Below are 17,079 nucleotides of genomic sequence, written 5' to 3'. Positions count from 1 at the left end.
ACTCGGAAGTCCGGGCTGAGAATGCTGAGGAACCTGAAGGACGATGCTAAGTCCCAAAGCATCGTGTGTTACAGGCTCGTCTCGGCAGGTCGGTACAAGACGATCCCAAGCTGTTCCCAGTCGTGACAATGATGTGCGATCCGTGGGGGCCGAGGGTATACCGTCCTCCTGGGAATCTTGTCAAGATGCCACACCCCCAGGCCCGGTTCAATGCGGCCCGAGACAGGCACGCATTTGGTTGCAACCGGGCATGCGGCTTTCGTAGCACCCGAATCCGGGGCTGCGGGGCACTCCGGGTGTCAATCTGTCATGTAACTCTCCGTAAGGTGCCTGGACGAGAGATCTTCCAATGCCATGAGAGGAAAGGGAAGCCAGACAGGGATACATGATCATGTTTTCGTATGAACTCGGTATTGGGAGCTGTCGGTCGGTGACTAACACCGAGATGTTGAATCGCGTCCATCTTAATATGTCATGGCATGGTCATCCGCGGGTCTGGTGGTGCTAGCAAGAATCAAAGAGCCAACATCTTCTCAAATCGCCGGCTTCTTTTGCATGCCATAGTTGCCTCTTTTCTTGCTATCGAGCTTCTCTGAGACACCCAAAGAGACAATTCGCAAGACTCAGTCTCATGGTTTTCAGGGTCTTGACACGAGATCTAGGAGAGCTTTGCTGGCACCGCCCACCTGCTTTCAGCAGCCACGCATGACTTTCAGTCTTCGCCATGGCTCTTCTTTGTTAGTAAGGTCAAGTGCAAGGTCCTCCGGGCGCCTCGTCGCTGGTCTAGAAGGGCACGCGACAGGACCCTGCGTGAAGCTAGCTTCGGAGGTTTTCTGAGCCATAGTCAGATGTCTCGCTGCAGCGGTCGATGCGGCCTCGAAAAAGACATGGCCTGGTGCCAACACATGTTGATCACAGGGCAGTCTCTTTAGCTGATAAGGTACAGTAAGGTACTGCGGTGGTGCGGATTCCCGGCTGTGCTGAGTCAAATGATTGGATGCCGTGACAGAGACGAGCGGTTGGAGATGCCGAATAGGTAGCACACGTGTAGAATGCGACAACAAAGCGAAAGAGAACAGAGACCATGCGCCAGGGTTCTATTAGTGGCCGTTTGAGTTTTGTATTTTTGGTTGGAAGTGAAGGAAAGGTACCGCGTGCGTGGGAGGGAAGATCTGGGACGATCAAAGGTAGATGAGAGATCAGAAGGGTTTGGCCAATGACAAAGTGGTGATTTGGAGGGTGGGCGTCATCATCTGCGCGTGATTGAAGAAGAAAAGCGCAAGTGCGATCGATGCCTCGTGCCTGCCACCGATCTCTTGGTGCGTTTGATTGGCTGTTAGTGCGAGTGGTGTCTGTCAGTGCGGAAAGCTTAACTGGCCCAACCCAAGCGATGCTACAAGTAGTGTACACTTCCCGCCTGCCACCTCCATTTCGGCCTGGTGCACGAGCCACAGGCAGTCGCGAGCACGGTGCATCCACTGCCACCCGCCCCGGGCAGTGAGAGTGAGGTACCGGTACGTGGGCACCCACCCCAAGCGGCGACCTGAAAAAGCATAGGGAAGGACCGAAGGCAAAGGGAAAAGGAAGGAAAGGAAAAAAAAAAGGAGGATGAAAAATGAGGTCACCCATGTCTGTGCTTCAATTCCATTGGACCTCTCATCTTTTGCACCCGTCTTCGCTTGTTCCTCTGGGCAGCTCTTACGTCGCATCCAGCCGAAAGCTAAGGTAATTCCCGCCGATATCCTTCCGCCGACCTGCAGCACCAAGCACCTTTCTTCAACCACCCGCTTAATTAATTGCCTTACTTCATTGCGTCGCAACACCATCCGCGCATCCCTCCTCCTCCGCCCATTACGACCTTCGACTCCTCCTCTCATCCTCCCCTCCCCTTCTCCCAGCCCAGGACATTGAGAGACGCACATCTTCGCCCTCCCCAGTGTGCTCACCTCGTCAATTGTCCTGCCCCCCTCCCGAATCACCTCACCTCCTCGCATTTACAGCCAGCTCGAGACCATGCGCTGGAGGCTACGATTTTGCATTCCATCTCCGTGAGACCCTGGCAGCGGGGTAGCCCGGGCCCAGCAGCTACACCCGAACGAGCAGCTCACCACCGAACCCATCTCCGACCATTTACCACCGACCCCAGTACCCGTAAACCGTGACCGATCTCGACGACCATCTCGACGACGTCACCGCTAAGTTCTGTAAGAAACCTGTGTAGCTGCAACTGGTCGACCTCTGCATCAGGCCCTGCGCCTCAATTGCCGCAGCTTCCAACATGCCTCGCACCACCAACAGTAACAACGTTGCTCGCGCAGCTGCTGTGTCCCGGACAGCCTCGTCCGGCTCCTTTCACGCAGGCGCTCCCATCCCAACCCTAGGGAATATTGAATCCAGCCGGAGGACCACGATGCGACGCCAATCTACTCACCGATATCATACCTTTCCGACACCACCTCCCAAGACACCCCGCGAGCAATCATCCGCAGAGCTTTTCCCACATTCCGACGATGATTCCGATGCATCAGACGACGACCACCGGCAGACTCCTCTGCCCGTCAAGCAGCTTGCTTTGCTTGCCTTCCTCTCCCTGAGCGAGCAGACAGCACTAAACTCCATCGGCCCTTACCTGCCTCAGATGGTAGAGTCCTTCTCCGATATACCAGATTCTCAGACGGGCCTATACGTTGGAATCCTTGCCTCGGCATTTGCGCTCGCCCAACTATCAACGAACCTATTATGGGGCTATCTGTCAGACGTCGTGGGTAGGAAACCAACCATGGTTCTGGGTACCTTCATGTTAGCAGGCTGTTTTGTGGGCTTCGGGTTCTGCAGGACCTACTGGCAGATCGTAGTCGTTCATGTGGCCATGGGTATGCTCAATGGCAATGCTGCCGTTGTTCCCACAGTTCTGGGAGAAGTGACGGACCGCTCCAACCAAAGTCGGGCCTTCACATGGCTTCCCGTCATCTACTCCCTAGGCGGCATTACGGGTCCGGCCTTGGGCGGGCTACTGGTTGGTACCATGGGAAAGCGGTACCCATATCTTGCGCCCAACTTGCTGAGTGCAGGGCTATTATTCATCAGCGTGATTGTCGTCGCAATCTGGTTCGAGGAGACACTGGAAACGTTGGAGCCAGACCACGCAGCTTGGATTCCTGCTTGGGCGCGCAAAGCTTGGTCCTGGGTCTCGCGAGAAGCGCAACCGCGCAGAGGTTCGTGGGCCACACGCTGGCCTCGCCGCGGATCACAGGCCGTGGTCAGCACCGACGACGACGAGGAAGAAGAAGATGACGAGGACGAGGCAGGGGAGGATCAAGGGTTGCTTCAGCATGCATCCGAGAACGATGCCCATGCCGACGATGACGCTAAGCTCCCGGGCGACCTAGCGACATGGCGTCAACTTTTGAATCGCAATACGGTTCTCGTACTGTTAACCTACCTAGTATTCCAGTTGTCCAACATCTCCTTCAACAGCTTGTACCCGATCTTCGCCGACGCCAACCCTCCAACAGGACGCGGTCTCCCGCCAAGTAAGATTGGTATCAGTCTAAGTCTGGCCGGAGTGGCCACCATCGTCTTTCAAGCTTTCCTCTTCCAGCACTTGAAGACGCGGCTGGGAAATCTGGGCACCTACCGCATAGCCCTGCTGGGATTGGCTGTTAGCATGGCACTGATGCCCTGGATTCCCTACTTGGACGACGAGCCGCTGTTCGGCGTCGGCAGCGGTCCGGCTTGGCTGTATGCGGAACTGGGCGTCATCCTCATCATCAAGAACATCTGCGCCGTGGGCGGACTGTCCAGCGTCATGCTCTTGGTAAGTTATCCAATGATGACTTAAATGTTTGAATTCTTGCTAATGATGGCTGCAGATTACGAACTGTGCACCGAATCATGCTACTTTGGGAACATTGAACGGCATCGCTCAGACGCTGTCCGCCGCGGGCCGCAGCTTTGGTCCGTTCGTCTCTGGCTCCCTTTTCACGCTATCCACGCGTGTCCATCCCAAGGGTGAGGCCCTGGTCTGGGGCATATTTGGCGGCATTGCCCTCTTGGGATGGGTTGGATCCCTCGCCATCCGCAACCGTGGTCTCGAGAGTGACGATTGGGTTGGCGAGGAAGATGGCACTGACGGCGAAAATGAGCCATGAGCCATTGTACCAATCTCTTGCCGCGAAGATCGACACATGTGTCAACCCCGCTAGGTTCATGTTTGTAAACGGTCGAAAAATGTTTCGGATAATCATAGCATTGGGGAAAAAAAAGTGTCGGAAATGCCTGGTTCAAAGCGGATATATTTGCATCAATAGAAGAGGGTGGAACCAGCTCACCCCCTGGAAGAAGAAGACGCAGACAGCTACACGGTATAGATCTAAGAGGCCAATACCGGGCCCAAACTCGTAAATCTCAAGATTTGACTTGGTCTTTGAACATCTGAGCCTGCATACGCAGACGCGATTCGCGATTCTTGGGTAATCTGCAACACAGCTAGCATTTTACGAGCATCGCCATGTCCAAGATAGCTGCATGTCAACGCCCGCATTGTACCGACTACCACATCAGTCGCAGTAGATATTCTCAGCAACTTGTAAAGCTTTGTGGAGAGAACGAGATGGATATGGTAGGCAGGCAGCTACACCTGGCAAACCTACCATGGTTGGATAATGGTATCTTACTCCGTCGGCGGACCGGCATAATAGTCAGCGCTGGCAAAACCCCCGCCACCCCTAGTCGGCCTGCCCCGCTCCGATATTTTCATACCTAGGCCCCGATGCGGGCGCCGTGCATTTTTGCACCCAGGGCCTTTTGAAGAGGGTTTTCTGTCCCTTGCTTTGCTAAGCATTTCGATGGTTCTGGAATGTTCTAAATCCTGGGGTTTGTTGTGATGTCGGTAGAATCTCTCACGTCAAACGGTTGCGTTCATGCCTATTGGGCTTGGTTGGGTACGCGGTGGCGATGTTTCGTTTCTGGGGTTGAGGCCGTCGCCTGTGTCCTGCACCTTCGGCTTAACCGTGAAGAACGAAGGCTTCATCTCATGATGACGACATTGAGTTTATAATGAAAAACTCGATGAGGTTTGTGTTCAGTATGAATAGACATATATTTTGATGCATCTAATCGAAGTAGAGATGTGATATCCCTCGGGCTTGCCAGAAGCCCTGTATAACTGCAATGATCTGATTCTCTTCACCTCTTCCAGGAGGTTTGAGAACTCGGAGAACCAAAAATGCTATGAAAAATTCCAACCATTGTCGCGAGACGGAGTGGTGTATGCTGATGCCGGTGACGATGCTTCTTCCCAATGCCCCCCATGATAATGCTATTCCCCGAAATTGAAATTCTCTTGCCCTCGCTCGCTCATGCTTTAAATACCAAGTCAATCAAACTCTACCCCGTAAGATGTGTGTCGTAATCGTCCTCTTGCAAAATTTCTCCTCTACATCTTTCCGATACCCACGCTCATGTAAGCCGGCTCATCATGATCGTGAGTCCCGACAACCAGACTAAAACCATGTCGGGGGAAGGGACCAGTGCCGTAGCATCGTGTCGACGGCCTTGTTCCATTCGTACTCGAAGCAGGCGCCGAGCTGGGCTGCCTCGTCGGTAGACGGCTCGCGACCTCCCCACATCTCGGGCTTCGTGGCCTCCAGGGCCGCGTATCCGGACACAAGGTCACTACAATCGCAAAGAAATTAAATGTCAGCCTTGATCTTCCATGACATATCTTGGTGATTGGGGGGGTTGGGGCATCGCTCACTCTTCCTGTATCTTGACCAGACACAACCACGCCAGGTTCCAGCTCTTATTCGAGTTGGGATCGTTGCGCACGCGGACGTGGGCGTCGTAGAGGAGGTCGCTGCAGAGGGGGTAGCTCCGCGTCAGGCCACGGAGCTCCGTCAGGAACTGGTTGCTATTCACGTAGTAGTCCCAGGCGGCGGTCATGGGGCCCTGGAAAGCTAGAGCGTCCTCTTCATTCTCGCAGGTGGCTGCTACGCGTTCGATGCGACAGAGCTCTGTTAGGGTGTTGACCCTGTGCGTCTCTAGGGACTCGATGAGTTGCTGGATTGAGCGCTGTAGGTGGACTCAAGTCAGTATGATGACCGAAGAAGAAGAAAGAGTCGGGTATAACAGTGTAGTCTTGGACGTGAAATGGAACGAGAAAGTACCGAGATCTAGTGGCATGTCCTTGTAGGGGAAGGGGAGGTAATACAAAGAGGAGACCGTGACTGACTTGAACCGCCCTTGGTTTCTTGCTACTCTTGGAGCTACGGTGGTGGCTTGATGACCCTCCCGAGCGGCCGGAACGCGACGAAGACATGGTTGATGACGGTCTGCGGGAAGGATGGGACTCCTGACTGACTGATGGCGGCGCAAAGGCGACAAGGATGTCCTCAACTGTGTACTGGGTATCCGAGTCTATTTGATCTTCAAGCTGTGTGATGTTTGTGTGTCCGTGGTCAAAGGAAAGTGGCAGATTCGGGCCAGGGGAAGCTAGTGATATATCCTGTTCCTCGGCTTCGAGCTTGATGCTCATCACGATAGATATCCACTTCGGGGTAGAATCTCCGAACCGAGTAGATGGGTCGATCGAGGTAATCAGACACCCTCTGACTGGGTATGTCTGTCTGTTGCAATGACGTCGCCAGAGCTCGATGGCCCAAGATAGCCGTTGAGAATGTACTTGACAGAGATCCGCAGCAGTCGAACCGGAGACGGCGTATCACGAGATGAGAGATGATGTGAGTTTGCGATGCCTCGACAGTCGGCAAAGACCGTCAGAAAAGCTTGGTATTGAGTAACACCGAGGAGAGTCGCTTTTGTGACGGGTATCTGAAACGACAGAATGGTTTTGTATGGTCAAGATTCGTTCTCCAAGAGCCAGAAGAAGAAGATTGCAGCCAAAAGTGGCAGCATATGATGGTGCATCATAATGATATGAGCTTGCCCAGCCACGATGTCAATGCCGGCCACCGCTCCGGCAATAATCAAACGTTTGAACTCTAAACGGGTAGGAAGCATCCACATGGAGGGAGATGTAGCCCGGAGCTGAGGCTGAGGCTGATGAAGGCATCAGAGAGGACGTCAGGGGTTACGGTAACCATATCAGAGGGGCGTCCGCCAAAAAAACAGACCAGGGAATGGGTGTGCCATGACCGCAGACAGCAGAACGGGTGGTCACTGTGCTTCTCACCAGAAGCCTCACCCGTTCCCAGGAGACCGGCTATGCTGCAGGTCTGGTGGAAGAACATGCTCGAGACATTCATTGACTCTTTCTCCCAAGACTTGGATGCTTGCAAGGAAGGGAACGGTATGCAGTGTGATGGGCGAAGAGGCAAGGTTGAGGTCAGTCATTGGTCACATCGCATACAGGTGCCGATGAGTAAAACTGCTGACAGAGCAGACGTATTTTTGTCTCGAGCTCCCAGGAGAGCTCACCCACCCTTGCCGATGACGATGGGAATCGCGATAGACGGACCCCAGAAGCCGGGACAGCCTAGACATGCATGCTTCTGGGTGGAACGAGACTGCGCAGAGGTCGTAGCTGCAGCCCTACCAGGCATGTGGTCGACGATGAGAGACAGTTCATAGGGCGTTGGGGCAGGCGATCAACGAGGAAAGGGTGGCAGGGTCCCAGGAAAGGCAACGTCAGATTTTAGCGGAGGACAGATCGTATGGCATGGACTAATGGCTACCCACCCCACGCCAGTCCCGGCCCGTGATTGATCGGGCATCCCCGGTCTATCGTCAGGTGAAGATTGCATATAGCGAACGCTTTGACTATGGCGAAGGATGACCAGACTCAGAAGAAGGCATTGTTGCTGACCTGGGTGGGAGGCTCAGTTTGGCAATCCGACGGAGGTCTATTAGCTTGTTTGGTGGAGGCTTGTCGATTCGCGCCAATGGGCCAATAAGACTGGGAGGGACCGTTTGCAACAGACCTGCAGATACGACAATGAATTGTACTTCGTAGAGCGAGAGCGGATCTGACTTTCGCCGAGGTGCCAACGGAGTAGAGGTCGGGGGTACGTAATAGCATCGAGACCGGGCACGGAGCGAACGTATGCAAGGAACTTTAGGTGCAGGTGGACGCGAATGTAGAAGAACTCTGCAAGAGAGTCAAAAAAGGGTTGAGCTATCTGCGAGCGTAAACCAAGCTCTGTCTCAACCTTGCATAGCTCGCGTGATGTTTGGGTATCCCAGACATGAACCACGTTGGAGTAAGTCGTAGATGCGGGGATGATTCCATAGGGCTGAATGTCAACCAGGTTGCTTTATCCGCGGGTTGGTTGGTCTGCAATTCAGCTGCCCCGCCGCTCGAAATTTCGTTCATGTGTACCTTGGAGCTCTTGACCCCAGTCTGGACCCGTTGTGAGGAACCTTGAATCTCGGTTGTGAAGGATTCGGTCATTGAGAATAGAGGTTGTCGTTTGCTTCAGGTTGAGCATCCTGCACGCTTGTTTGGCGTTCCTAGAGGCTGGGATTGATACCAGGGTGATTCCGGTTCTAGACTTTGGGGCATAGCTAAGCCCGTGCCTCGGCTCCCAAACCTCCCGCCTGCTAGGATTGTGGGCCAATAATGATGGACCGATGGGTTTCTTCTGGATGTCGACAATGGGCTGCTGAAGTTGAGGCTGGGAGTAGCTGTGAGACCCAGCCCTATCTGAGCAGATCGATCGACACACTGTAGCCGCAGGGAAATCCGTCTGGTCGATCACGTATCAAAGGATGGCCCAGAGGAAGAAATTTGCCCCATCCGATACAGGATTCCAAGCGCCGAGCGAAAAAACATCCAAAGGTATGAGAATAGCCATGAAGAAAGCCCGTGTACGATTTTTGGCGAGGCAGACTCGCGGATGCTCTATGCCCCGGAGGAGCACTTCACGACAAGCCAAGCGCCGGAAGAGCAAAGATACCGGAAGCGCCGTCTACGGCCCAGGAAGGAAGGATTATAAGCGCGATGCGAAGCATTTGGTTTGCTATGTTACGGCTCGGAATGTCGGACAAGGCCGTTAGACTCGCGGCAGAGCGGAGAACAAGCGCGGCGACCAATACAAGTTGGGATGAGAGGACGGGATGAAGCGTGGAAGTTGGGAAGAAGAGAGCAAGAAGACGGTGGACTGAGAAACGTCACACGGTGATCTGACAGCACGGGCTCGTCAACTGCGCCACAACCTAATGCGAGTGGCCCAGTTTATAGGCTCAGAAGGGTGGATCATTGACCAATGGAAATTCAGAGAAAGAAGGGAGCAAGGGCCGTGATTCGCTGCGGATGTGGCTTGCCCCATCGCTCCTTCCTCAGCCATCCGGGTCCTGACAATCCGACTAGACGGTGGAAGGAGGAAGGAGGACCCTCTCGACCGTTCTTTCCCAATACGGAATTATCTTTCATGGAGGGAGGCAACCTATGTGTCTCGAGATATTGCTCCTTCTTTGGCAGCTTCTAGGATGTCTGGAATGCAAGATGGGAAGCAGTGCCTTGCATCCGCTCGTGCATCTCCTCCCCTGGGCATCTAACCTGTGCACTTGCTGTCGTGAACTCCGCCGGAGCCGGAGCGGAGGCGAGAGTCCTATTTCCAAGGGGTATCCGTAGATCATTCCAAATGAAAGCTCCTCCCTTCCACTTCCACTTCACTTCAAAATCATCACCCCCACGCCGGACCTCACCGAGTACACTGCCATCAAACCTCAGACTCTGGTGCACTCGCAGTGGAGTTCACTACGACGAGTACTTGCTGGTATAGCCAAATCGTCATTATTCGGGCGCATCGTCGTACCCAATCACTCACGCTGAGACGTCACTTCCCACGGCGGCCGACGATATGTCAGCCATCAACATGATGCACTCTGCTCTGTAAGCCAGAATGAAATTATAGAAACGCCCAAGGTAATAGCACGTGATGTAAAGTAGACACCAATTGACGGCGTTTAGGACGACCTTGCAGCCCCCACTCCCCGCGCAGACAGCTCGTTGGTGAGATTTATGAGGTTGAGCTTACCCATCGCAGAGCCGATCACGTGTTTCTCACTCTTTCCAATCGTTTCTCTGTTGCTGACTGCATCGGGTAACGACACCCTGGAACCCACTGTGTCACACCTCTTTTATCGAAAAGAAATATATCGAGGTCCCCGAGCCCGGTGGCCTCCGCTTACTGTCTCACGGGTTGGGCCCTCTCCCACGTCCACGTTGCCGGGAGCCTACTGACCACACTCCGTGAACTCCGCGAGTTTCCATATATCCTCACTGACATCATAGAAAGTCAACAACACACGAACACTCCCAGATCGCATTGACAAACTGCTGCCTGGAATACCTATGTAAGTTCGACCAAACACACGCTGCTGTTGCCTGAATGACACCATCTCTCAATGGTCACCAGTTCATTCATCATGCGCCATTCGGCATATCCTTGCTTGGGAAGCTCGGTACATCAAGGGACATATTCTTCTAGTACCTACTCAAGACGTCCTCTCGACCGATGCGTGTAGCCTCAGGATCGGTCCGATATCAACACAAACGCCTATTTCCATTCTCGCCACCATGCAACTATCCCTATCTCCGGATGTGGCCTACGACTCTGCTTTGTCTTTGACCGTGGCCTTCACCAGTGGGAGATAATCATCAACGCCGACCCACAGCCCAGGGCCATCACCCGCTCCCCCATTCCCTCCATCTAACTTGTAGATATCATACTTAGTACCAACCATCTTTGGGGAATCTCCTTTAGGCCAACGGCATCTCGTAGCAACTCGATATCCTCCCACGGCAGCCCAAGTACCCATTCCAAGTGATCACAATATAAGCTACCTCGATTCGTAGCATGCTCAATACCTTCCAAAGAAACCCAGAACCTTGATTCCAGAGAGGAGAACGAACAGCACTTACTAATAATGACAAAAGACACTTTATACCCGCCACCAACCATCTCACACTCATACCTAACACCCTCTACACGTCTCCGAGAACTTTTCAACCCCACACACCATCAGCCCCAGGCTTGAATCACCCAGCACATTGATGATATAGTCGTTGAGATTAAGAGCAGTCAAGGTATTCGCGTTGCAAACTTTATCGTTACAGTACGCCGACATCGTGCCGTTGCCGAGGAGGTTGAATGGCGGGCCGGCGGCGTCTACATAGCCGCAACCGTCGGCGAGGAAGCCCGGTAGGGGTTCGGTGGCATGAGCATACCTTTCCGGAGGGGGATGCCGCCCATGTTGGTGTATTCTTGGGGCGGAGTTGATGGTGAAATTTGAGATTAATCGTCATACCCCGAGTCTTTGGGGATGACAGTGAAGAGAGCAAAGAGGCGAGGTACGGAGCTTCCCTTCCACTCCTCTCGAGGCAGAGAGGGATTCAGTCTTACTCAGTATCCAAGTGAATGAGGTGTACTGGGAGAATAGCCGGCCCAGAACGGGCAGTTTATAGGTCAAATGTCAGGTTTCACATATGTTGTGTTACTGCCCTGTGTTGATCCATTGTAACTCGTAGACTTGGAAGAAGACCTTTCACTACCATCAGTAGAGGGATAATCGAATTAACCCTCAATTGGCATACATTGTAAAATGAGCCTTCGACGAAAACGCACATCTCGTCTTGCCCTTTGTCCACGAGTACTAAGGGCAGCGGTGCGATGCTGATTGGGATTATCACACCCATCCTATAGCAGTCCCACAACGAACAGACATAAAGTTCAGTTAAGTAGAGCTCAATTGAACCGTGATGGTAATCAAACAGCTCGGTTCATATTCTACAAGCATAGATCAATCACCTTCACTAGGCTCCAGGTAGCCTAGGTAGTCCTGAATAACACCAGAGCAGAATCAAAACTCCCATATGTGTTTTGCACAATCTTCAATCATAACCATCAATGGCTTCAAACCAGCGTAAACCAATAAAATATACAACAACAACAACTACCAACTGCCCATTTGCGTCAAATGTCTCGAGCTCTCGCCAACAAGGAACGAATACTCCCCAAACGTAATCATTGCCCAGTTCTGTTGCCGCACGTCCCAGTAGCTGAGGTCGCGCCGTGTCACGTTGAACGTAACAGTCTTCTTCTCGCCCTTTTCTAAGTTGAACTTGTCAAATCCACGAAGAACCTTGACGGGGAAGTCCACGCCGTGCACGTTCTTCGGATATGACATGTACAACTGGGGGACGACCTTGCCAGCTACGGCGCCTGTATTGGTAACGTCTGCCTTGACGGTGACATATGTCTCCCACAGGTCGGGGTTACCGCCCTCCTCGCCGCCGGCTTGGGATGGAGGCTGCTTCACCTCATATCCGTCTGGGTAAGGGTACGGGTCCGAGGAGATGTCGTCCACGGTATCCAAGTAAGGGTATACATACTTCTCGAGCTTGCGGAAGCCTTCCGGGAACAGTGCCACCTTCTTGTCGGGGATCTTGTCGCTAAACTTTGGTGGCTCCACAGCGGGCGCTGGGCGAGGTGATGGAAGTGCGCTCTTCTCCTTGACGCCCTCGACGACGACGTTGGAGAATTCGAAGCTCGTGTATGACAGGCCGAAGCCAAATTCGAAACGGGGTTCAATGTTATTCTTATCAAAGTGTCGGTAGTCGATGTAGAGTCCTTCAGAAAAGTCTTGTTGGGGCACCACGCCGTTGGGCAGGTACAAGATCTGTCCGGCAGGTCCAAAGTCCTTCAAAGACTTGGGGATTGTGTACGGCAGCTTGCCACTAGGGTTGACATCGCCAAAGATCACGTCCGCCAGCGCATTGCCACTCTCTTCTCCAGGGAGGTTCGCGTAGAGGACTGCCTTGACGCCAGGGTGGTCGATCCAGCGTTCCATTTCAACGGGGCCTACTGAATGAATGACAACGATGGTGTCACCACCTGCTGAATTGCCTTCACCTTTGCCGCAATTATCGGCGACCAAGAGGATCAGGTCGTCTCCTCCTTTTTGCAGCTTGAGATCGTTTCGATCCCCGCCAATGCCTCCCCACGCCAGGAAACCTTCTCCTGAGTCTGCGTTGGCAAACACAATGCAGACATCCTGGTTGTGTAGGACAGATGGGTCCTTCTGGAATGGAGGCGAGTTTGTGAGATACTCGGATAGCTCAACCTTCTCAGACTTGAAGCCCTTCTTCAAGGCTTCGATAGGAGTAACGAGGTACGGGAATTCCACCGCACCGCTACCCCAGCCCGAGCCCAGTGTTCCCTGATTGCAGCCACGGTCAGCGCAGTAATTCGGCCCGTTGCCTGGGCCAGCGTCCTCGCCGAAAATTCCAATCTTCAATTTGCCCTCGTGGCGTTTGCGCTTCGCATCGATGAAGCCGTCTCTGCTGATTGGCAGCACGTCCTTATTCTTGAGCAGGACTGTGCCCTCGGCAGCAACACGGCGGGCAATATCAGAGTGATTGCCTTGCACATTAACGTACTTGTTGACCTCGAACTCTGGCTGGGGCGTCTTGCTGCCGGGAGCGAGGGTACCCATCTTGTCGTTGGTCCAGGAGGAAAAGTTGGGAAGCTCATCCGGGTAAAGTTTCTTGTCGTCCTGTCCCAGCTTGTACCAGGAGGCAACGATACGAACGGCCATATCATCCAGTCGTTCGACAGGAACGGATCCGTTCAGGACGGCTCGAGTGAGTTCGGGGCCCCAGAGAGATTTTCCATTCTGCCAGAATAGACCATCACCAGGCATCGTCATATCCAAACCTGCGAGAGCACTGCCGACGCCTGAGCGTTGTGCAAGCCAATCGCTCATTACGAACCCTTGGAAGCCCATCTCATCCTTCAGAATACCGTTGAGAAGCTTAGAGTTGTCACAAGCGTACGAGTTGTTGACCTGGTTGTAAGAGCACATGACACTGGCGACGCCAGCCTTGACAGCATCGAGGAATGGCCACGCGTACAACTCGTGCATGGCTCGATCGTCAATGTTGCTAGAGATGGCATTGGGCAATCCCCATTCCCAGCTTTGGCGGAAATGCTCTTGCTCGTTAGCGACAAAGTGCTTGATAGTAGCCATGACGCCCTCCTCCTGAATGCCCTTGATGGTCTCGGCGGCGGCAATACCCGACAGGTAGGGGTCGGCGCCGAAGCCCTCCCAGTTGCGACCACCGGCAGGTAGTCGACCAAGGGGGCCAACGCAGGGTCCGAGGAGCACGTTGATGCCCTTGCCTCGGGCTTCTTGCCCATGTGCCTTGCCTCGCTGATACATCAGCTCTTTGTTCCAAGTAGCGCCCACAGTGACGCCGGCAGGAAACGCGGTCGCGTTGTCAGCAAATCGAATTCCGAGAGGACCATCTTGTAATTGAAGTTGCGGGAAGCCGACGTGGACGGCAGGGCCAGTCGTGCCGACCGCGAGACCCATCATCCAGCCAGTTCCCGTTGTAATGTTGACCTTCTCGGGCAACGTCATCTTGGCAACCATCTCTCCGGCCTTTTTGTAGCTCTCGGCCCAGTTTTTGGATATGCCACCCTTTGGAGTCGGGTACCACGGTGGTGACATGCCGGTTGGGGGCGCGCCCTTGAACTTCTTGTACATGACGGCTCCTCCGGCGCTGATGAATACCCACATAATGAAGACGACGGCGGTGATGAGCAGGCATAGCTTCGAGCGACCCTGGAAGAGCCTTCTGAAAGCCGCAATGCAGCCTCTCGGTCTGGCGGAAAGGAATGCAGGCTTGGGGAACCTTGACTCCTGCTTCTCTTCGTTACGCTCGAGGTAGTCGGTGGCGTCAATGTCGGAGCCGTCATCGGATTCTCCATCATAGGAGCGGCGGGACTTGTCGCCCAAAAGTCCTTCTTTGCTGGGGTCCATGGCGGACAGATTGAATAGTTTGTGTTCTGTGCGCGGCTGTGGTAATGGTTTCGCCCAAGAGGAAGTCAAATGCCTTCGATCTTGGGTAGATGATAAACAATAGAGACTCGATCTGTCTCTGATGAGCGCAACAGTCCGGTTCAGTGACTGAGTGTGGCAGCACGGATCGATTGGCGGACCATTGCTCAATACGCTTCCGTATCAGGTCTTGGACGAAGCAGTTGAGATGCGTGTCGAAGACGATTGGGGGTTATCAACGGGACGGTGCTAGCAACTCGGATATAGTCAATCGAGATTGGGGTCTGGTGGGATGTGAAGAGTGTAGGCGAGCTCGGAAGTCGACGTGATGTCAGTGTCGGGTCAAGACGATTAGACAAAGACGTGTGAAGACGAAAAGGGAAGGGTTGGAAGAATGACAAAACAATTGAAGGGACCGGGACGAGGGACGGGGTGTCAGGTCTGTTCCCTCAAGGTTTCGACTCGCAGCACCGCGGCTTACTCTTTTGGCGTGCTGGCGGCGTGTTGGCGTGCTTAACCTTTCGTAAACCACGCTGCTGAGTGCAGACTGCAGAAGGGATCAGGCCGTGCCCGCCTGGAGTTGGGAGCTTCCGGTTGAAACAGTGGGGGAATCTGGGTCTAGGTACGTATCCCATACCTTACGCAGTACGAAGTACGAAGTAAGGTAGTGGTCTACGGGTCGCCCCACGCTTGGACCTCTGCCCCTGTCTTAGTGACGTCCCTTTCCTCGATACAGCGCCAGTCAGGCAGTGGAGCCGCATTCTCAGTGCTAACTGGAGTGCCTGCCCCGTTGATTGGCGCGGGGCCTCGGCAGCACGGGCCTACAATACCTAGCGCCTGCCCCTGGAAGAGCCAGAAACCCGGCAGAAGCATGCCAAATTCCTCCAAATTCCCATCTGTTTGTTTGCAACTTTGCTGAGGTTCATGGCCACCTAGTGTATATTCAGGGGTCTTAGGTAAGCCTGTTCGTACCTGGGCGCCGGAGATCTCCCGCTTGGATCCGATGGAGTCCATCCCGTCTTACATTACACCTCAGGGCTCACCTCAGTCTCAAGATGCGATACCGAATTATCCCACTAATGGCAGAAACATTGACGAAAAACTGGCAGACCATATCAGGTACTCGTGGCCATGTTTTCTTCCTGTGATTAACCTAACCCGATGTCACATTTCGATTTTTATATGAAGCAGGGAGCCATCTGCCGTCCGCCTGTTCTCCAGCAGAAATAACGTCCATAAGCTGAGACTGGGTGCAAAAAGCAAGCCCTTCCATCCCCAATTTCGCACGGGTTTACCGCCATCCTCCAGATTTCTTCGGGGAAGGGAAACATGATGTCTCAGCTAGTTGTTCGTGACCAACGATACGCTGGGAAACATTCAGGAGCCGGCGGCTGGAATGTGCGGGACCGATGCGAGAAGCAAACCCAATCTATGGCGGGGAGGCAGACGGTGATCCAAACGCCATGGGTGGAAACATTCCAGGCTTTCGATCATGAGGCTTCCACGCTACTTTCTTCGTCTGATGGGTGCTCTGGTCTATGATGCTTTCATGCCGGGGTCAAGCATCAGACTAGCCAGTTTACTACCCAGTGTAGGAAACATCTTCACGAAATCATCACGAGGCCATGTTCATCAGAGATCGAAAAGAATAATAATATGCAATTACCAACTTCCCTCGGAGCGCCCTTGAACAAAATCTTCAACAGATATTCCCAGCATATTGATAAGGCTTGTGCCGCGCGAGATAGTCGATGTGCAAGTCATATCACATTTAATCATGGGCCTAGATCAGCCTGGCGACCTCGGAGAACCTTGCATATTTTGTGCACCCCATAAAATATGACGTCGAACTCGTCTCGAACATTTCTTACGATATTTTGCGGCACGAATGGGAAGAGTTTTGAGGGCGATGGGATTAGGCCAAGACCAAGAGCAACGGACACTGCGACCACAGCTATCAAACGGCTGCAGCCGAAACGTTTGCTGGCTATGGCTGCCACATGTGAAGAGGTTTGTTGGGCCCTGTACGCCACACATCATTCTCCACACAGCTTATCACCATGAAGGCAATCATTTCTGCATAGAGTATCCGTAAGGCAGAGCACAACGGTGTTGCAGACTATCTAGTAGATGGAAGTGGCCCGCCAGGTTAAGGCAAAGCGAGCGCAACTCCTCCATGATACCTTTGGGAACAAATGAGAGAATGCACAGCAAAGCTGCCTTTATTTGACTGCTAGAAAACTACTTGGACCAGACCTAGGCTCCTGCGCACCA

The 17,079-nt window shown here is 53.4% G+C and overlaps 5 protein-coding genes across 5 annotated transcripts; 1 reads left to right on the top strand and 4 right to left on the bottom strand.

Annotated features, from left to right (window-relative positions):
* Window positions 1-651: 651 nt before the first annotated feature.
* BDP55DRAFT_1479 (uncharacterized protein) lies at window positions 652-1,954 on the bottom strand. Its single transcript, XM_060565590.1, has one exon. The coding sequence runs from the start codon at window positions 1,627-1,629 to the stop codon at window positions 913-915; it is 717 nt and encodes a 238-aa protein (XP_060436586.1). The 5' UTR covers window positions 1,630-1,954; the 3' UTR covers window positions 652-912.
* BDP55DRAFT_1480 (major facilitator superfamily transporter) lies at window positions 1,955-4,331 on the top strand. Its single transcript, XM_060565592.1, has 2 exons — window positions 1,955-3,817; window positions 3,873-4,331. Exons 1-2 carry the CDS (start codon window positions 2,279-2,281, stop codon window positions 4,149-4,151), a joined length of 1,818 nt encoding a protein of 605 aa, XP_060436585.1. The 5' UTR covers window positions 1,955-2,278; the 3' UTR covers window positions 4,152-4,331.
* A 1,173-nt stretch (window positions 4,332-5,504) lies between these two features.
* On the bottom strand, window positions 5,505-6,319 carry BDP55DRAFT_538404 (uncharacterized protein; the record flags this gene model as incomplete). Its single annotated transcript, XM_060567942.1, has 3 exons — window positions 5,505-5,676; window positions 5,759-6,072; window positions 6,233-6,319. The coding sequence occupies 3 exons, from the start codon at window positions 6,317-6,319 to the stop codon at window positions 5,505-5,507; spliced, it is 573 nt and encodes a 190-aa protein (XP_060436584.1).
* A 1,114-nt stretch (window positions 6,320-7,433) lies between these two features.
* On the bottom strand, window positions 7,434-8,410 carry BDP55DRAFT_625101 (uncharacterized protein; the record flags this gene model as incomplete). Its single annotated transcript, XM_060571419.1, has 4 exons — window positions 7,434-7,526; window positions 7,826-7,915; window positions 7,941-8,252; window positions 8,339-8,410. The coding sequence occupies 4 exons, from the start codon at window positions 8,408-8,410 to the stop codon at window positions 7,434-7,436; spliced, it is 567 nt and encodes a 188-aa protein (XP_060436583.1).
* Window positions 8,411-11,916: 3,506 nt separating this feature from the next.
* BDP55DRAFT_539086 (glycosyl hydrolase family 3 N terminal domain-containing protein) lies at window positions 11,917-14,787 on the bottom strand (the record flags this gene model as incomplete). Its single annotated transcript, XM_060568002.1, has 1 exon — window positions 11,917-14,787. The coding sequence occupies one exon, from the start codon at window positions 14,785-14,787 to the stop codon at window positions 11,917-11,919; it is 2,871 nt and encodes a 956-aa protein (XP_060436582.1).
* Between the last annotated feature and the right edge of the window lie 2,292 nt (window positions 14,788-17,079).

This window comes from Colletotrichum godetiae (assembly GCF_030913485.1).
Source record: "Colletotrichum godetiae strain CBS 193.32 chromosome Unknown BDP55scaffold_1, whole genome shotgun sequence".
Taxonomy (NCBI): Eukaryota; Fungi; Ascomycota; class Sordariomycetes; order Glomerellales; family Glomerellaceae; genus Colletotrichum; species Colletotrichum godetiae.
The sequence above is the reverse complement of the archived record's forward strand: the minus strand, read 5'-3'. Positions and strand labels throughout refer to the sequence as shown.

Bases quoted from the DNA above. Each gene is read 5' to 3' on its own strand.
- BDP55DRAFT_1479 (XM_060565590.1), bottom strand. From the start codon at position 1,629: ATGGGTGACCTCATTTTTCATCCTCCTTTTTTTTTTCCTTTCCTTCCT.
- BDP55DRAFT_1480 (XM_060565592.1), top strand. From the start codon at position 2,279: ATGCCTCGCACCACCAACAGTAACAACGTTGCTCGCGCAGCTGCTGTG. The intron at 3,818-3,872 runs GTAAGTTATCCA...TGATGGCTGCAG, and splicing joins TGTCCAGCGTCATGCTCTTG to ATTACGAACTGTGCACCGAA.